This window comes from Copadichromis virginalis, linkage group LG1 (genome assembly GCF_057382275.1).
Source record: "Copadichromis virginalis isolate Kocher_CV1m ecotype Utaka linkage group LG1, C_Virginalis_male_GT1.1, whole genome shotgun sequence".
Lineage (NCBI taxonomy): Eukaryota > Metazoa > Chordata > Actinopteri > Cichliformes > Cichlidae > Copadichromis > Copadichromis virginalis.
In genome coordinates this window covers 8,804,966-8,826,384 of record NC_140618.1, presented here as the reverse complement: position 1 = coordinate 8,826,384, position 21,419 = coordinate 8,804,966, and the positions used below count along the sequence as shown (strand labels likewise).

General features: G+C 36.7%; 1 protein-coding gene across 1 annotated transcript; it reads left to right on the top strand.

Moving 5' to 3' along the window:
* Positions 1-3,783: 3,783 nt before the first annotated feature.
* On the top strand, positions 3,784-20,202 carry LOC146718294 (xaa-Pro dipeptidase-like). The gene is made up of 15 exons (XM_085445481.1): positions 3,784-3,841; positions 5,875-6,058; positions 7,889-8,016; positions 8,685-8,748; positions 11,782-11,829; positions 12,171-12,232; positions 12,574-12,618; positions 13,796-13,871; positions 15,180-15,226; positions 16,077-16,145; positions 16,828-16,905; positions 17,305-17,453; positions 17,830-18,014; positions 18,773-18,964; positions 19,732-20,202. The coding sequence occupies exons 1-15, from the start codon at positions 3,825-3,827 to the stop codon at positions 19,858-19,860; spliced, it is 1,473 nt and encodes a 490-aa protein (XP_085301607.1). The 5' UTR covers positions 3,784-3,824; the 3' UTR covers positions 19,861-20,202.
* Positions 20,203-21,419: the final 1,217 nt, after the last annotated feature.

Here is a 21,419-nt window from a genome sequence, read left to right as displayed (position 1 = left end):
GAATTCTGAAAACTCTCCTTATCAATCTTGCACCTTCCGCAATGGGTGGCTCGCGTATACGGACAGGACATGGCTGCGACAGGCTTCCCAAATCCACCTTCGCTTTTATAGCCGTGGTCTCTCATCTTGATTACACGAAGTAATTTACAATTACTACTCTGAAATATGAATTACATCTGTAATAATCACATACATGTAATAGAATGTTAATAGTACATTTCCCTTTTTTAGGAAATGACCTGTATGTATCTGTGTGACATCAATAAAAGGGTCAAGTGCTGCATTATCTTTAGTTACATTGATGTTATTTATTTATGGTGAAACAGTGGTGGAATATCGCTGTTGCTTTCGTATAAATGCAGCGGACATACCTGCGTGGCCGCGATCTAATCCTGTTTACATAAAGTAAACCTGCTCCCGAGCAGGTTTACGCTTACGGCTCTGTTGCTATGACAGCAAGTCCCGGATGAGCTTCGGGGAACCGACTGATCCAGGATCACGCGAAATCGTCAACAATCTAATCCGGCTAACCTACTTAGCGAGGTACGAAGAACGGGCCCCAGGTGCGGGCTGTTTCCACATAACTTTAAGAACAATTAGGTGATAAAAAAGTCAGGAGCTGAAGTATTAAAAGCTTATACATAGTAGAAAAACCTGTCAATGAAGTAACAAGGCAAGGAGACTCATTAGAGGGATACTGTAGCAGGAAGTGGCAGAAGTTAATTATTAAAGGAAAGGAAAGCTCAGCAACACCAAAAGGCATAGAGGAGCATGGAAAAACCTCAGATGAAGGACTAGGGGATTTCTGACTATTGATTATTTTTAATTATTGTTGATTATTGATTTATTTTTATTTTTTTAGTTTTTTTTTTCATTAAAATGATAGGCACATCACTGACAAAGTGTAAAATCAAGAGATGTCTTCATGAATGTAGAAAAATATGGTTTATCTCAAGATGTAAACCAGTGGTAGCACTGAAAAGGCCATATTAGACTTTGGTAGAAGTCTGCTCAGTCCTGAAAGAAGATTCTTGAAATATTGTATTTTACCAGAATGATGAGTAAGAAGATTGAGACAAAAGGCTCCTGGTCATAAGCATAACATCTCATCTGCTTTGGAAGGCAGTGTTATCATATGAAAATGCATAACTGAAAGTAGTACTAAATTAATGTTGTTTATTCAGGGATCGATGACAAGATATAGGATTAATTTTAGGTGTATAGATCACAAAAGCATCTTAAATCAAAGAAATATAATATATGTATCAAAGTCAGTCACCTGAATTCAACTCAGCTGCACTTCATCCTTGAGTTACTGAACACACAAAAAGATGCCACAAATAAACAATAAGAATGAAAAGTAATCCGTAAATTAATCCAGTACAAATGGTTGTAATTCCTCAGTAGTTAACACCATATTTTTTGCAAAAACCATACGAATTAAAGCTGAATTAAAGCCTGTGTTTTCAGTCATACCTGTATTGCTTCATTTCAAATCCATTGTGGATTACAAATATTGGGTCGCTGTCAAATACGGACCCGACTTAAGCTAAAATTAGGCTCAATATATTGAGAGCAATGGCCTCATTTAGTTTAGAAACCACAGCGGGAGAAAAAGTAGTGGAAAGGTTATGAGTCTTATTAATAATATCACGAAATCTAAATAAGTGTTCATTTTAAGAGTCCAAATAATTTGAAAACTTTTAGAGGAGTTTAGACATTTCCAAATGACATTTCCAAATACTTAAAGCAATGACTACTCAGCTCCATTCTCTCTATCCCACCTATAAATGACCCCGACTAACTCAACAAAGAATAAAGAGGAATGACTTTTATCTGCCCTGATTGTGTGTGCATTTATAAAGCTATTCAAAACTTTCTTTCTCAAGAAAAAGAGACACGAGTCATAATGTCTTGTTAACCTATCGTCAGACATCTAACTTTCATCTCAGTGAAAGCTGTTCATGCTTCATGTGGTGTGTCAACTCTCTTGACAGTCTGTCATCTAGTTCTGGATGCTGTCTTCCATGACACATTGTTTGGCGTTATTCGCATCATGTATCTGCAGTAACTCGTGATGATTAATTATTTTTCAAACTCCCCCTGCATTTTATTAAAAGAGAGTTGCATCTCCCCCTACTGTTTCTACTGTAAATGCTTCCATGCAAAATGAAATCAAAAAGAAATATATTGTATATTTCCAGGTTTTTATGTGTCCTCATCTCACTTTGTTGTGAGAACACTAGGATTTTGATATGAACAACATCTCATGTATAGTAGCTAAACTTTTTTCTCCTGTAAACTAAAAGTAAAATGTATATAACGGAGGGCGTTTATTTGAAGGCTGAGTACATGTAAAAGTCAACATATACACAGAATACATTGGTTAAAAAGCAGATATTCTCTCACACTTTGTTTGAACTGAAGCTACTGTGAGTGTTTGGTGAGTTTCTTAACCCTTGGGCTGTTGGTAAATTAAGTTCTAACTTGTAAACAATGAGGTTTTGTACACTAGTTATGATTTTAAAAAAATTTAAAAAACGTTCTTCGCTGAGCAAGGGCAAAACATTTATGAGCAAATAATTAAATGATAGTGTCCTGCAACATGTGCACGTTAAGTATAAACACATTTGTTCCCAGTAGGTTACAGATTATGTAGCTTCTAATTCTCTTAGTGTGAGCTCATTTATATTCATGACAGTAGATAATTTCACTTCCTCAGCACACTATGCACAGAAAAAAATTGAAGAAACGAAAGCAGAATCTTAGTATTACTGTCAGTGTGTGGTCAGGTGTCTTAATTGCACCATGCCTCTTCCATCTAATGTATGGCAGCACTTATAGCTTAAACAAATAGAGCACACTGCAAAAATATTATTAATAATAATATTAAATAATTGTAACTATATCCAATTATCCAGTATGGTTTTATTTTTTTGTTTGTTAACGGTCATGCACAAAAAAAATGTACATTACTGATTAGTAACTTTCATCTGCAGGTAAATTAATGTTGTTTATTCAGGGATTGATGACAAGATATAGGATCAATTTTAGGTGTATAGATCACGAAAGCATCTTAAAACAAAGAAATATATGTATCAAAGTCAGTCACCTGAATTCAACTCAGCTGCACTTCATCCTTGAGTTACTGAACACACAAAAAGATGCCACAAATAAACAACACAATATTTGATGAGGTTAGGCTATGAAACACAAATAAAGAGCTGTATATGATGCCTACATAGCCCCCAAACCTTCCACAGCCTAAATAATACACAGACACACAGTAAATATTATATGGTTTATTTAAAATAAATAAATCAGGAACCCTTATTAGGATATTGTCAAAAATTAAATATGCCAAAAACAGTCTTAAAAGAGGTATTGAACATGATTCCTTTAATATTCTCTGTACTTGTGTGCCGACATTTTTTTTTATTATAATTATTTTTTCTGTGACTATAGAGGAGTTGCATTTTATTGCATATTTATTCCTCTAACACATCATTTTTCATTTTAAGGACAAGATTTTTTTAAAATTTCACAATCAGAACGTTATCAAACAAACAGTAGTATTTTGAGAAGTGACCCATTTATAAAGACTCTTCTTAGGACTTTCTTTTATGTCTTTAAGGTAATGTGTTTTTGTACTACGGGGCGTTGTAAACGTTTAAGCCAAGACTGAAATTCTACTTCACTGACTGCTAGTGCTCGTATTTCCTGAATACGTGAATGCAACAACATGCCACGTCAGCTGATGTCGCCACGTAAAACTCACGTGACTGCTCTCCCCACGTGACATTCGTCGGACACTTGGCAATATCATGGCTGCAGCAGCGAAGTAAGTTGTGATTGACTAATGAATATGTATTTATTATACGCCTAATAATTAATTGAGTGGTGTTAGCGTAACCTGCTTTGCTGCATGCATGTTTCACTTACGTATTCGCGATATATGTTGCCAGCTAAAAAACACCCTTTATTAACTGTCAAACTGCGCGATAAGTACCCGTTTTTTAGTGAAATATGGGACTTCTTAACTGTTGATACTTGCAGCTACGTTTTCGCTATTGTCTGTAATATTGTGACGCACTTTTGCTTTACTGCATGGATTTGTGTGTGTGTGTGTGTGTGTGTGTGTGTGTGTGTGTGTGTGTACCTAAACTGTTGGGTGCGCGTGTGTGTATTTTAAAATCAGTATCAATATTAGAAAATAATCCAAAAAGTTACTAAATATTTCAGGGTAAAACTACATAGAAAGGGAACATTATCTGAGCTCAAGGAGCCACATGATTAAACGGAAGACACAGAGACAGCCTAAAAGCCACAGGAGAACTGGGACAAGTGTACCTTGAAAAGTTGTGCACAAGTCTGCAACTTCAACTGCAACTATTTAGAATGTTAGATATAAAGTAACTATATATAGTAAATTAAACGTTGTCCTCAAGGGCTGTATAAGAAACGCTGTGAATTCCAGCAAAATAGAAAACCAACTTTTGAATTACTTTAGTTTTTTTAATGAATAAAAAAAAAAAAACTAGCTAGCTACAAGGCTATAGGCTATAAATTGGTTAAAACGATTTTAATTCTTACATTTCAGTCTTCTTGTTCCGAGTTTGTACACCTTGTAGTATTATGCTGATCTCAGCAAAGGTCAATTTTCTTGCAATTGTGAAACAACCCAGACTGACTTATTAACCATTATAAAACAATAAAATAATCTGCTGTGGTGATCATGAAAAAGTCTGCAGTCAGCACATATAAAGTTATCTCTGCTAGAGTGTCCCAGGCAATTTTCAGAGTGTGGAACAAGCAGATGAGACACCTCACAGTATTATGTAATCTAGCACATCAATAGAAATTTTAGGGTTTTATAATCTTAAATTATTGATACAGTTGTACTATACAAGGTATTATTCCTATTTCTGAGCTTTTGTTGGGTGGAATAGTTGGCTTCCAGTTTCATAGATTTTATCTGCCTTGCTCAATAATAGAAGTGGCTCTATTTTGTTGCAGATACACACTTTAGCCAGTAAACTCAGTCAACCGGGAATGATACTGAAAGCCATCAGCCATTAAATTCTAGGAAGTTATAGATTAACCTTTGGTACAGATATGTTGGGTTTTTAATCTTATCAGCCAAGCTACAGCCAGAGACCAAGATTTATACCCAAGACCTATCACTTACAAGGCTGTCTATCGGTCTGTAGCTTATGTCTTAACTCTTCCCGAAGGGAGTTCGGGCAAACGTTCACCTCTCTCTTTAAAAGTTTGATAGTACTGAGCAAATCCTGAGGATTACTCCCAAATAGAACTAAAAACACGGCAGGTCATCTACTCCTGCTATTTATTCTGGAATAAATCTTTTTTTATAGTGACTGTGATGTATTATTAGATCAAATCTTCATCACTCAACCACAATATTAAAGTTCCAACACCACAATCTGTAGGGCGCAAAGTCCATGTTTTGATGGTTCAGACCACTTTTGCTGACACAAGGAGGCCGGCACGGTATTAGGCAGGGTTTTGATGTTCTGTCTGAGTGCTGCTGGTTTGCCCTAACATTAATTGAGAATTGATCATTTATACTGCAATTATAGACAGATTTGGGACATATGACTCCACTGTGTACTACCACAGTGGTACAACATTAACTGTGTGAATCATGACAATAAATTTTTGCTATATACATATAAGGATATGAGAGAATAGCTGAATGATGCAAACAGTGTGGTAAGTTTAGTAATTGTGTTTGCAGTCTTGTGCTCGCTGATACAGGGCAGTTCTAATTTTGACTCCAACTATGCATCATTTTCTCCAGCCACTACTCCACCCTGAGCCACGTTGAGATATTTTGTCTTCCTGTCCTTTCAGACCTGTCTACTGGCTGGGCAATGACACCCTGAGGGTGTCTGCTGCCCTTTTTGCCGAGAACCGACGGCGACTGTGCCAGGGGCTGAAAGCCAAAGATGGTGTGGTGCCAAAGTCAGTAGTGGTGCTGCAGGGAGGAGAACAGACGCAGAGGTACTGCACGGACACAGACGTCCTCTTCAGACAGGTTGGTACATGTATTGGTAGTGTATTTATTCATTCGTTAAAGGAGCCCAGCCTATCAGTGAGTTTGCTCTTTATTTTAGAGCTGCAGAGATTCCTTGGTTAACTTGATTACAAAAAGTCCTTGAGGGAAATTCTTTGCTTCAATGCTTTGTTTAATCAGTGTAAGCATGAACGTTTCTCTCACACAAAAAACAGAACTGCAACAGAAACCTATTTAGGAGTTTGCGTGTGAAGAAAAAGTATTACACCATTAAGCCCAAACGACCCCCAGTTTTCTCCACAAAAAGTAGGGGAGATGATGCTGTCGTAGTTTAATGTAGAGTCTACTCAGGTGTTAAGAGTTAAAGTGTGTTTTTAAGGTCTAAAACAGCAGGATTGCCATAAAAACGTTCTTCATCAGATCTTCATCAAACCACAAGCACAAATCTGAAGACTTTTTAGCTCCTTCCATCCACCAGCAGGTTTCGGCTTCTCTCTACTCCCAATGAGGTTTAGAATTAATTTCAAGAGCCTTCTGTTTGACTGCAAAGCCCATCATGGTATTTTCTCAGTATGGCTCTTATGCCTTGTTTAGTCACAACTGCACATGTTTAGCACCTATTAACATGTATTTTACTTATTACTTATCTATTCCATTATTTATTGTGATTTATTTTTCTTTTCACAGCACGTTGGCCAATGTGAGTTGTTTTTAAATCTGCTTGTTTTTTAAAAATTTGAGTTGAATTTTACACAGCAACAAATATACAACCAAGCTTTACAATAATTTTACATTAAAAGCATAAATATGCATCTTAGTCTGACACTATTTTTTAGTCAGGCAGCTTGCTTAAGGCTGACTACAGCCATCCCACTTTCTATTGAAGTGACGCCTTAGAAAGTAAGGGGTGAGTCTAAAAGGGGGACATGGGGTGTACTACACCATATTTATTTCAATAAATTATATTAATTAAAATGTAATAAAACTCTGAGCCACTGACCTGGTGCTGTTAGGCTGGTCACTGAATTATTATTATTATTATTATTAACATAAGTTAATAACTAGGGGTGCACATAAGTGGTCTGCAGGTGCGCATAGGCTATCAAAATAAAAGACGAGCAACAGATAAGAAGTTGGAATGCGCGTTTGCGTACATAAGATTTTCTGGAGGAGGTTAGACATTTGTTTAGGACTCTTAAATATGTTGAAGAAGCTCCTTTAAGCAATTACTTTGGTGTTCCTCCACCTCCAAAGAAATGTCAGAAGGAGTCCGAACCGTAAAAGAAGCGCGTATTCTCGGAAAAGTGGTTGCAGGAGGTGAGCTGGCTTCAAACAAATGGCAAACGACATATTCTGCACCACATCTCTGTGCATCATCATTATTCTTTTGCTTTTGAATCTTTATTATTTCTTATTAATAAAAACAGAAGTATTCTTATCAGATTACTCAATTAATCTAAACTTAATTTTCTAAAATAATCAATAGCTGTAGTTCATTTTGTCTGAACAATCAGTGTATTCAATTTGAGTGCACAAACACCTGACCTGGACAAAGTCAGGTTTCAACATTTCTTGTTTGCATATTCTCCACACCCTGCCACAAATATCTTGGACAACCTGTACACTGCATAGAAAAAACTTAGCTGCATTTTTTTTCTTGAATATAATTCTTCTACAACACAAACTCAAGACTGTTATTTGCTTGAACAGAAATCAGTCAGAATATTGAAGGTTTACTTTTGATGTCACTTGACCTAACTGGCTGGACAAAGGAAAGCTCTTATATTTCCCATGAAATAATCTGAACAAAGCTAGTTCATTAATCCTGTTACTGATTCTTGGATTGTACAGGAGTCTTTCTTCCACTGGGCTTTTGGAGTGACTGAGGCTGACTGCTACGGAGCCATTGATGTGGACTCTGGGAAATCCATTCTTTTTGTTCCTAAACTGCCCGAGAGCTATGCTACTTGGATGGGAGAGTGAGTCACACTAATCCTCAAAGAGCAGTGTACAAGGCCAACATCAGCATCCGCTAGTCCATAGCAGTGAGCTATACCTTCAAGGAAGGGCTGACAGTTATGTTATCAGCTTTTAAACCTTGTGTATTTAATTGTGTATTATATTTATTGTCAAATGCAATATAATATATAATCATTTTATAAATACATAGACCTCCTCAGTCTTAGTGATTTGGACTATAGCAGTGGTGCCCTATAATATCAAGATCACTCACTCACTACAGAATAAATTGTTCAGTTAAACTCGATTTATTTATTTATCCATAGTATTGTTTGGTTGTGTATAAGACGATCATTGAAAACTCTGGACACCATAACCGATACTGACCATCTCACATGGTCATGCTCACTTCCCTAATCTAGAAACCTAAAAGCATCTTTTGTCATATGACTCTTTAAGAAAAAAAATTCACTCAAAAGTAACGTGATCAGCAATTAATGTTCTAGGTTCTGCTCAGTTTCTTTCCTCTCTGAACTCTGTCCTCAATACTGCACTTCTGCTAGTGTGTTGTAACATAGCCCATCAGTAATGTTTTAAGAGACAAGCCTTTGAAAATTCGTCTGATTTTATGTGTATGGTTTGTCTAGTGCACTTGTTCATCAGTTTTATGTTTTTCGTTTATTGACAGGATCTTTCCCAAAGAGCACTTCAAGGAGAAGTATGCTGTTGATGAGGTGCACCACACCTGTGACGTAAGTCTGTCAGTGTTGGTCTTTACAGCCCAGCCTCTCTGGTGTGATCTGTTTTTCTGTATGGTAGCTGATCTTTAATGTTAATTGATAAAGCCATGACCAGGATCAAAGGACATTAGTGCCGTTTTCCTCGCATACGTTGCAGCTCTGAGCTTTTATAGTCATTACCCAGCAAAGGTGCAGTTGGCTCACTCATGAAACTAGAAACGGTTACAAGTGAGAAAAGTCAAAGAATCTTGAATTCAAATTTATTGAAGAATTCTGTGAGACCAAAGGCAGCGATACACGTGTAACTTCCCAGGGGAAGAAAAAACTGAAACCTTATGCTGGGGCAATAGCACTAAACCCTTTAAGAACATTTGATCAGATTTTACTGGTGATTTTATACATACCCTGACAACTATTAGAATTAAAGTTAATTTACATAATGCTTCAAAATTACTGGCCACATAAGTGCCTAGAGCCATTTCAAGATGAATAGCGAGCCTTGCTTTTAGAAGGACTTTGATTAAACAGTCTAACCTTTCAGCTCCCTGGTACAAAGTCAGTGTGACATATAATTATACTGATGTGTGAAAAGCGCAGGTAATAGACAGGTGTATTCACAAGTAGCAGGTGGCCTTTATGCATCCTGCCTCCTGCATGCTACCCAGGCACCATCTGAGCCTAAATTAAACAGTATTTTCAGTAGTGAGAATACTGCTGATGTAAGCCATCTCTTGCTCTGTGCTACAAGTAAGAAAGGGTAACTTGTGAAATTGTGCTATGTGTTTTAAAACAGATATTATTTTTTTTTTAAAGAAGAATCGTCACTATGCTAGTTGCACATCTTGGCTAAACCCCTATTGACAACCTTCTACAAGATATGTGCCAAATACATTTTTAGTGCAGGTCTTATTTGATTTATAGTTAGTTATTGAAATTATAATAGAATATTTATGGAAAGGTTTGAAATGATTTCTGAGACATGTTTGTATTTGCATATAATAGGACGATAGAACTAAAGTTATTTGTGTGAGACGGTGTAAAATCTCAGAGGATAGTCCTTAACCTTGTTGAGAAAATGTGGACAGTGCTTTTGGCTCCCCCAAAGCACATGGAGCATTACACTGATAATCCATTTGGTACAACAGTTCATTAGAATGCATAACTGAGAAAGAGCCAAACCACCCATACTCTTAGGGGGGCTTCATTTTGAATTTTATTATTTAAATTTGTAACCTGCACTTCTGTTTGCTTCATTTAACAGCCCAGTGTGAGGAATGCACTTAAGTTAAGGCTCTTTGTAATTGCATGTTTTGAAAGAGTAGAAAAATGGTTATGTTTATCAGTGTTGACAGCAGATTCCCAGGGGAGCTGTACTGGTGGATTGACAGCACCAGAGCTATTCTGGAGGTGTTCATGTTAACAAATCATAAAATATATGCAGAGTACAATATAAGAGTGTTCACTAGCCAGAAAATGCTAAGAGGTTAGCATTTAAACGATCACATAATTATACAGTAATTTCCATGTTTACATTTTGTCCAAGTGATGATTCATACTTCAGATGATATTTCAGGTATTTTAACATCTCTGCACCTGCTTGAGGCGTTAGATATCCTAATTAGTCACAGGTTAAGATGCAAGTCATCTGCCAAGTTTTCCATGAATCAACACCAGCTTAACACAGTAGGTAAAATTAGAAAAAAATAATAAACTGCACGACTACCTACAAATACCCAAGGCTGACATCTAGAAAGACAAAAAAGCAGTTGGTGGTGTTCAGCATTCAGATGGCAATGCTGCCTACAGAAGAACCAAAAAGAGAACAATATTTCTTTCTTATCCAAATCAGGTCATGAATATTTTAGGCAGCACTCAGACATGGGAGGTATTGATGCACACACACACTTTTCATTGCACTACCCTACTTTAAATGCACACAAATCACCTTTAAATTGTTGAATTTGTGTTTTAATAGTATCTGGCATTTTTATGATTCTGTTGTGTTCTGTTTCAATATTTTTTAACTTTTAAATAATAGATGCATTTTTAACCATGAGCAGATCCTCTATGCATCATCACTATATACAGGGTAAATGTTTTCATGTTTTAAATTTACAGTTGAGAATGAGAATGATTTCCTCACATTGCCATTAAAACTGTTCAGACACTATTCATGTGAGTGTCCTTTCAAACTATGTCTTATTCCAGTTTCTAAAATTTGAGCTGCTAGAATCTAGATTGTAGGTTTTGAAGATAAAGCGTGTTTTAAGACAATGGAGTGAATAATTTAGGAATTTTAGTTTTATTAAGGATATTATTATTATTTGGGAGAAACTTTTCTGACAGGTAGATATGTTGTATTGCCTGCCCAGTAAGTGGTGCAGAGGATGGTCAGGATTATCTGTGATGGATAGCAGATTGTGTGACCAGTTTTCCAGCCAGTCATAGAGCCAGACTTCCTAATTAGTTTATTGAGTTTATTGGTGTCTCCGACTCTGATGCTGCTCCTCTAGCACTGTAGAGCATTTTGGTGCACACATCATTTGAGCTGCCTTAGGAACTCTGATCCATAGAGTTCACTTGGGGAGAAGAAGGGGAGCGAGGGTGAGTGGAGACCAGAGTTTGTGTGGAGGAGACAGCAAAGGGCTGTGAACCAAACCTGTTGAAGACATCGTTTAGCTCATTTGCTCTCTCCAGGCTGCCCACTGGTTGTCTGTCTGTCACTTTAAACCCAGTGATTGTCTTTATTTTACTCCCGTAGGAGTCTTTGTGTTTCCTCAGCTTCACCCTTAGGTCGTGCTACATGCTTCTCAGTTCTTCCCTGTCCCCAGACCTGAAGGCTTTTTTTCTTTTTATTAAGCAGCTCTTTCAGGTCAGTGATCCAAGGCTTTATTGTTCTTACGTCCTGCTGGAGAAGCCACAGAGGCAGGATGGTTCCTGCCAAAGTCACCTTTATTCTGCCACCTGAAAGCAAAGGAAAACTTGTGCTTGTTATTTCTGCCATGCTATGATATGTCTAATTAGTTTTTGTCTGCATTCCTGTAGATAGCCAATGTCCTGTCCAACCTAAAACCAGCAGTTCTCCTCACACTGGTATGTCTCACTCATTCTTGCCCAATTACAGCTAATGCTAAGCTTCTGTTAAGTAGTATTGAATATTGCTGGTATGGGAGTATTTTGCTGAATCATCCTCACCCTAATCACCCCTCTGTACCCTGCTTTATGTTGGCTCCCACCTCAGTTGTATGAAAAATAAAAGAATTGTTTAATTAAGCTCTTATATAGTAGCACCAAATCTGTTTTTGAAAAAGGTTACCTTTTAAAAATGGATGAACTCCTAGATACCAGAAAATATTTACTAAGCTGTATAAACATTTATATTCACACGGTGGTGATGTGATCACTTGTTTGCCTGTTTTATATTTTTTCTGCAGCGAGGACAGAATACAGATAGTGGGAGCACTTGCCGTGAGGCCTCCTTTGATGGAATTAGTCGGTATGTTTAATTGGCTTCAATTTGCATTAACATAATTATACTTTGTTTGTGGATGGGTTTTTTCTGTTTTTCACTAAGAATGCAGAAAACTCTTACATATACTTATTGTTGCTGATTAACCTAATTTCAAATATAATTCAATTAAACAAATTTTCTTGTTATTCATTGATTAATAATAGCATTGTCCTTGGCACTGGTCTTTGTTCTTTTAACTGCATATATTTGCTATTTTTATCATCCTACTCTAACCCCAGGCTCAAGTACTTGTTTCAAAAGAAATGTAACCATTTGCTTCATATTCATTTAATTTCTTTTCTTTTTGCTTTTCTTTCTTGGATTAGCTTCCAAGTGAACAACACTCTTTTACACCCTGTCATTGTGGACTGGTAAGTAATTAAAATTTGTCACTGAAAAAGTCCACTTGAGAAAAAGCACTTTTTGCCTAAGAGTTTGTTCAGTCAGATTCTCGCAAATCTTGGCAATTACAGCTGCCCAGTGAGGTAATTGTGTGTCTGCTATCAGAAACGGGGGTTTTTCTTGTGGTTGTTTCTTTTTCTTTCTTTTTTTCCCCTCTCAATTGAGAAGTGAGATTGTGTGGATGTAATGGACTTCGTGCTTGCCTGGTTGTCCTTGGCATTAGAGTTTGCACCCTCCAGATGAATTGACATTTTCTAAAATGAGGAGGAATGCTTTTCAGGCACACCTCATGGGAAGCAGGGCTTGATTGAACCCTCTGCACACTCGTCTCACTACAGCTCTTTTTTTCCCCTTTTAATTACTGTTACTGTTTGTTACAAGTGCATTGGATTATTTATGTGGATTATTTGTATAGAAATCTTTATTTCATTTCATTACTAAGCCATCTTAGGTACACACAAAACATGAGAACAGCATGGTATAAATTAGCAAGCAAAGTTTTAATTCAAGTGAAAGACTCACATTGTAGACATAAATATTATAGGTAGCTCTGCAACAGTAGCTTATAAAGCATCAACTGTAATAACAAAAAATGACAGATCTCATTTATATACAACTTACCTTAAAATTACCTAAAAGCTTCTCGACACGTGATTCTTACACTTGTTGCTATGTTAGCAATGTATATTAGAAATGACTATTTCAGCCACTAGAGTACAGATGTTGCACTAAATATGGGTACTTTTTCAAACTTTCTGTCCTTGCTCATCTTAATAATGACATTAATGAATGGAATCAGTCCAGTTTTGAGTTTGCATACTACAAGAATCGTCCACGAAATAGCTGCCATGAAAATCCCCCTGGGCAAATTGATAGCATTGCTACTACCGCTCTTACTGGTGGTACCAAACTAGTTAAAATTGATTGTCTCTACAAGTTTTGAGATTGCAGCTAATTTCTATTTACCTCAAATAAAAATAAGGACGTTTGCTTATTTGGAAAATAAAGTACAGGTTAAAGAAAAATACACCAGTTTTCTTTTAGTCTGAGGCCTATATTCTGTGTACTATATGGCTGTAGATCCACTGTAATGTGTAATGTGATTTTCTTAGTCTGAGAGACAGCTGGTTACTCCTCTGTTTGCAGCCGTGTCGTTAAGACTGATATGGAGCTGGAGGTCTTGCGCTACACCAACAGAGTTTCCAGTGAAGCCCACAAAATGGTAAGTTAGCTCTCAGTTAAACAGGCGATTTTTAAAAACTGAAAGTAGTATATTTATGGAACGAAAGGAAAAGGAAGGAAAAAAAATCAGAGCATGGAATTAAACACGCAAACTATCAAAAAGCTTATTACATTTTAAAACTCCCCCAAAGGTGTAAAGATCTCAGGATCCTCTAAGACATTAAACTGTTTAAACACTATCGATTTTAACTTCCTCCAGTAGCTTGGAGGCGAGCAGTTAACTGTGGTAGCATTTGACCAATAAGCTGTAACATTAAAGCAATACTTTACATCTGCACAGGATTTGACTCTATCAACATAAATAACCTTCAGGGGCTGAGCAGCAGTTAACCTCACAATTTTATCTGTCCTTTAAAGTCACTCACAATAAGTGTTGCGTGTTTGCTGTTTAAAAAAGAGAAGCTCCCTAATAAGCATCTCTCATACTTATAAAAACCTTATGCCTTTATGTAGTACTTCACTGCAGCTCTACAAAATACAGTATTTTGCACATAAACTGTGTAAAGAACATTTATTAAATGTGTTATAAAGAAGAAGAGCAGCATTAGAAATTAGCACATTTGGTTATACATTGAGCTAAAAGTAAACTAATTAATTATGATGCACTTCCAGTTGATTCTTTATCCATATAATCTTTAAATATAACAACTTTAAGCACACTAACATGCTCTAGCAGCTCCAAATGCTTAACTAGAATAAGCAATATGAGCACCTAATTACTTAGCATATCCCTTCGTAGTGCACATTACAAAGTGATTTTCAGCCTCCATTACTCATGCTGTGTTTACACACTGGTTGTTTACACCAGCAGAAATGTTTAACCACTTTATCAAAAATAGTTAAACTGATGCTCAGTTAAAATGTTTATTTCACCACAAAGCTTGGCTAGAATCCAGTAATGTCCCTGCAGTTAGCTACTGCAATGAAAAGATCCATCTGTTTCTTTATTTCCCCTGACATGTGTATCACACACAGTCAGCTTTTTCTGTGTTTAAATTCACGGTTTATTGTGGGAAGATAAAACCATGGCACGAGATCATGGACATTTGTTTCATAGTTTGATAGAACTGGAACCAACACACCTCCAGCAGAGATTCAAAATATTTCTGCCACAGTGCAGTCAGGTACAAAAAAATACATTAATAAGTTTAAAAAAAGCTTAACTTGCACTCTGTGGACATTGAAGATCATTTTAAAGGAGGATGGAATTTGAATTTAATTTAAAAAGGATTTAGAAAATAGATTTCAAACTTGCTAATCTCATATATTGTTTTTCTTTTTTGCATAGATCATGAAGCATGTGAAACCCGGAAAGAAAGAATATGAAATGGAGAGGTCGAGTTTTTTTTTTATTATTATTATGAAGACGTAAAAACTTGTGTTTGGTGACAAGACATGGAAGCACACTGCATTCCTTAGACTTTACTTATGCTTGCTTACTTACATGACAATGAATTTTTGAGCAAGTGGACTTAGTCCACACTAATTTGGGTAGATGTTATGCTGATGCATTTACTATGTTTGACGATATGTAATTGGTTTGTTATATATTCTAATTGGATTAGTTAAACCTTTGATGTGTAAAATTAGCAGCAGGTGATGATGAATGAATAAATCAGTTTAGATTACACCCTGGTGACACAGATGGAACAAACAGAAATGTCACACCTCTTTGCTTGCTTAGAATTATTAGCTCCAGTGTAGTAGGAAATCTGAAGGCCTTGTTAATAATGATGTGTAACGTAATGACTGGTTACTCGGTAACTGGAAAGTGTGCATATTGCTTCACTGCATGCTTCTGGTATACAAACATAGTATAGGATTAAAATTCAGATTCAGTGCTTGGTTGTAGTTTTGAGGTACTCAAAATATGGGTGCTTAACACAAGAAATATGTAATAGTATAAATATTTCAGTTTACTTTCTTCATGTCTGAGTATTCACTACCCTTGGTGTCTTAGTAGCTTTCCATCATGCTCATTTGTGCTGGCCATTTAAGAGGAATAGTTTAACATCCTACACAGGTCTGCAATGCTGTCGAGAGTCATAAAGCTGTTTGATGTGTTTGGCCATGTGATGATTAAAGAATGAGTGCTGAATGAATTCTTAAAAAGCATAGAGTCAGGAAAAGGGCAGAGGAAGCCTGTCAGGTAATTAGATTTTTTTTTTTCCTTCTATCTTTGCAGTCTTTTCCAGCACTACTGCTATACTAAAGGAGGAATGCGCCACACCTCTTACACCTGTATTTGTGGAACGTGAGCATTGACAATTCATTACCTGTTTTATTTCTGGTATTAGAAATCAAATTGAGTCTGTTCTTCCTGGTGCCAAAAATGAATGAAAGAAAACCATTGCTGTAGTGCTTTTTTCCTTTAGAGTTTAATACCGGCAATCGTAGCATACTGATCATACAATCGAGCAGTTGACCCTGACACCATAGCCCTAGGCATTAGAGCACCAAATACTCTGTTCCTCTATTAAGTTGAGCGCTCCTAGGGGGAAAGAAAATACTTCAATTTTCGACAAAATTGCGATACATTGGAGGAAACTATGCTCCTGCAGTACCTTCAAGGGTATATGACACAGTTGAGCAGGCTCCATGCATCTCTTCTGTATCCCTGGTGATTTGTTGGCCAGAATAAACTATGCTCATTAAAAAAAACTGTATTAACATCCCCCCTTTAGCTGTGAGCGAGCAGCATCATTATGGATGAAAGATTTTGAAATGCTGTTAATCATGTTCTGGCCTTTTGGGTTAAAGGCCATGCATCATGAACATTGTAAAGATTAGTGGCCTGTAGATGAAAGCGTTTTTCCTGTTAAAACTAGGGGTTTAAAACAAGAGACTGGAATCCATTTGATGCTTTAAAGTATTCTCTGCTTTGAAGAATAATGTTATTTATGTTTTGTGACTGGTGCATTGTTTATTCCCACCAGTGGCAATAATTCCTCTGTTCTCCATTATGGTCATGCTGGCGCTCCTAATGACAAGACAATCGCAGATGGAGATATGTGGTGAGTACCGATGGGTTGTGTTTTTGTTTTTTGTTTTTTGTTTTTTTTAATGAGTGGGGGGGACTACAACCACCTCATTCTTCTGGATCTTAATTCAGAATGTAAGTAAGTAAGTAAAATTTTATTTATATAGCACATTTCTAGATAAAAGATCACAAAGTGCTTTACAAGGTATAAATGTGTACAGATTCTCCTAAATGAGCCATTTCCCAGCATGCAGTTTTTGTCAAATACCATCGCAAATGCCATCAAGGTTACTGTTCTTGTGACCTTTAGTGACTTTGCCATCTCTGTGCATCTCTTTTTATCGAAAAGCATGTGGGACACAAACATAAAACATGTTGGAAATAAATTCTTTAATAATTCTCTAATCATTTTTATTTGTTTTGTCTCCTGCAGTCTCTTTGATATGGGTGGAGAGTACTATTGCTACTCCTCGGACATCACCTGCTCCTTCCCAGCTAATGGCAAGTTCACTCCAGACCAAAGGGCCATCTACGAAGCCGTCCTGAAAGCCTCACGTGCGGTGATGGCTGCCCTCAGACCAGGTTATATTATTTTACCGAACTAAAATTAAAGTGAGCAAATGTCAAGAAAACTGAATCTGCTGTTCTTATTGAAACATAGCAGCATAGGGGTTAAAAACTAATTAATATGTTACAGATATAGAAATCTGTTTTTCTTAAGCACAAATCATAACTGATCACCATGAGGATACTTGTCTGTAAAGTCTTTTAACTGGTTACACGTGTAGTGTTTTAGGTAGTTACAAAAGTATTCTTTAGTATTCATTACAATTGGAGCTTTGAAAATAATATCCTTGTGAATTACAGTCCCTAAAAAATTAATAATCTTTTAAAATAACACGCATAGTTAAATTTTTAACTGCTTTGTTGTTCATTGACAAAAATGCTTGTTTTAAAGGTGTGAAGTGGACCGACATGCACCGTGTGGCTGACAGGGTTCACCTGGAAGAACTTGTAAAGATTGGCATCCTAATTGGCAGCGTGGAGGACATGATGAAGGTCCACCTGGGCTCTGTATTCATGCCCCATGGCCTTGGACATTTGCTGGGTATTGATGTGCACGATGTAGGAGGTTACCCTGAGGTGAGAACAGAACTCTTGTGTTCTGCAATTTCACACAACACAACAACTAGTCAGCAGTTATTTCTGTGACAGTAATAGTCTGAAGACAGTAGAGGACGAAAATATTTCTGTTACTGGAATATTGATGTGTCCTCAGTAATAAAGAGACCATTGGTGCAGAAGTGAGAGAGGAACTAAATTAGGCCAGGCTGCAAGGAACAAGTTCAGGATGAGGGGAAGATGAAATGTCATCTGAACTTTGAGCACAGATAGTTTCACGCTGTGGTGGAGGAATTTGTAGTGATATTCAGTTTTGACATGTAAATAGAGAAGTTGGTTAACCCTCAGCATTTCCAGTAGAACTACTGAATGTTCCCCTGCTGACGGCAACAGTATGAGAATTAAACTTTGAGGGGGTGGGAATCACTGAATGCAGTGCTCAGTGTGTGGATACATGACAATGCTGTTAACTGACTTTGGTAAGTGTGACAGGAAAATATAAAAATGATGAATTAATAAACTTCCATGTTATATGGCTCTTATCTGTCTCTTCTTCTTGTTTGAGTAAAAAGCATTTTGATGATTTTTACATAAAGTCTTGCATGAAAAACCCTGAAATATTTTGACTTTGATGAGCAAACTGACAAAAAATATAATAGCATTTATTTATGGTATCGGATACAGTAGTTGGATAAACCTCAATTTAGTCAGTTTTGCACATATTTTAAAAGTACATTTATTTAAATAATTAAATAATACTACTGTCAACTGCTGTATAGGGTATCGAGCGAATTGACGAGCCTGGATTGAAGAGTCTTAGGATGGGCCGCCTGGTGCAGGAACGGATGGTTCTTACCGTGGAGCCTGGCATATACTTCATCAACCACCTGCTGAACCAGGCCCTGGCTAACCCTGCCCAGAGCTGCTTCATCAACAACCAAGTGCTGGCTCGCTTCCGTGGCTTCGGAGGGGTTAGTATGCTTGCACAGTTCTTTTTGTTGTTTATGTTAGACCAGGGTGGTAACAGAACAAAGGGCCAACTGATACTGAAATTAATTCAGCTTCTGCTTGGTTTACAGTCTGACAGGATTGGTATTCTTTCATGATTTGCTAAAGGCCAAATGTACAACTTTGAAGAAAAAAGCTATAAAGATTGAATAATGTCACTTTAAGCATGAAAATGTCAGCCAGTTTAAAATTTAAGGTGCTGCTATCTCTAAAATTGTGTCTGTAGAGTGTGCTTTTTCTTGTCCCACCATCTTTGACTTTTTATATGTAAATTAAACACTGCAAGATCTATTGAATGTTATGGTATTTTAGGTATTGTGTCATATTTTTGATCAGTTCAAAGTCACAATAGAACCTAGATTGTCATACAAGTATTTATAAAGTCTATTAACTGAAAAGTAATATCACAAATATGTTTAGGCTAATTAATGTTAGAGTAACAGATTTTCTGTCACGGCCATTTAATGACAAATCCTGAGAAATCAGCAAAATAAATGTGAGGATGTATTCCTCCAAAGAAAGTAGTATAGTAGCTCAGATCAACCTAAAATACATTTCAAATTGATAGTTTGAGTCTTAAACTAGGGTATTCCTACAAAATAATCAGCAAATGAAAATGTATATTTAAAAAACTTTCAGTAACTGGTCCAGCTCATTTCAAATCTTTGAATGCCTCCTGCTTTTGACTATTTTCATGTGTCACTAACCACTTTGTTCCTTCTTTCTGTAGGTTCGCATTGAAGATGACATCGCGGTCACAGCAGACGGCATAGAGCTGATGACTTGTGTACCTCGTACAGTTGAGGAGATTGAAGCTTTTATGGCTGACTCCACAAAACCTTTCAGTCCAGTTGTTTGAAGAAACTAAATTAACTTTCATTGAAGTTTTCTATATGATTACTGAGGAATATCAACATTAATCAGTAAAGCTCAACTTATTTCTTGACTCTCATATCTTAATCATGAAACAGATACGCAATCGAGATCAGCAGCATCACATAAAGCTTTTGTAAAGTTTAAAGTTCTGATGTACATTAGCCACTGTCAGTTTTACTTGACAAACTTTACAATAATACAGTATTACATTAAAATCTTTGTGCCTCCAAGGAAAATACATTTCTGATTTTAAAAAAATATTCTTATATGTTCCTCTTTCTAAACATTGCATTGAAATTGCCGTAAATAAATCCTTTAATTTCCAGCTGTGTAAAAGACTTGTTCATTTATTGGTCAGTTAAAAAAACATTTGTAAATATACAAATTGTTACACTTGACAAAGAAATAGTGCAAAAAAGACTAATTAGTGTAAATTGAATGATGAGTACTTCAGTTACTCACCATTCGTAAAGTATTACTGCAAGTAGGACTGCACTGATTTATTTGCAAATAAGACGGCATTTCGGAATAGCACAGCAATAAACATTGTTTGTTTCATTAGTGCTGTATTGATGTAGCTGTGATGCAGTTCCTTGTAAAAATACATTTGTGCTCATAAATGGTGTGGTCTGTAAAACAGGTATTGTGAAATACATGTGTATATAAGGGTGCAACGATACACAAAATTCACGGTTCGATTCGATAGTTTGGTGTCACGGTTCGATATTTTCTCGATACAAAAAAAATGTTCATGCCTTTTTAATTTGTCATTTGTTAAAATTATAAATATATATTTTAACTCAAAAGTACAGTTTTTAAATTTAATGTTGCTGAAACAAGAAAATAATAATTAAAAAATATATATATATCTGATCGAGAAATCACTCATCTTTGGAAAAGAGAGTTTATTACAGAGAAATGGTTCTTTCCAAAATAAAAGCTATACTATAGCTTCTTCTGGGCTATATTCTCAGCAGCATATTAAACATATCAGGTCCCCATAAGGAGAATCATGTGCTAACAGCTGTCTAAATGACTCGGGTAAAGTTTGTAGCATGCATGCTTGTTGTTTTTGTCTGCTTCCACTTGTCTTTGCACTAGGATGATGTCGGCGTAAATGTGCAGTCATATTCGTTGTGTTCCCACTAGTGCTGTCAGCGTTAATCTCGTTAAAATGACATTAAAGCCATAACGCGGCAAATCTCCCTTAACGAGTTACCGCGGATCGCCCTGTGCCTGGGGCTGGACGGGGTCAACACGTTGACGAGCTATTGCCGCTAACGCACTAGTTCCCACCAATGTAATTGAGCATTGCGTGGCACATTCGACATACTGTTTTACTTTTGTCCATGACTCGCTTACCATCAGGGTCATGCTTCACATAAAAACCAAAATAGTTCCAAACGCCAGATCTGAATGAGGGTGGGGGAGGCTCAATTTCAGGTAGTGTTGAGGCAATTGCCATGTTGCAAGTAGCTTAACTTCTGTCTCGCTAGCTTCCCCCCCCCCCCCACACACACACACACACAAACGAGCACTCTG

What these genes read in the sequence shown, in the direction of transcription:
- LOC146718294 (XM_085445481.1), top strand. An exon ending in CACCCTGTCATTGTGGACTG is followed by an intron (nt 12,619 to 13,795) that starts GTAAGTAATTAA and finishes CTCTGTTTGCAG; the next exon opens with CCGTGTCGTTAAGACTGATA. An exon ending in GCTTCCGTGGCTTCGGAGGG is followed by an intron (nt 18,965 to 19,731) that starts GTTAGTATGCTT and finishes TTCTTTCTGTAG; the next exon opens with GTTCGCATTGAAGATGACAT.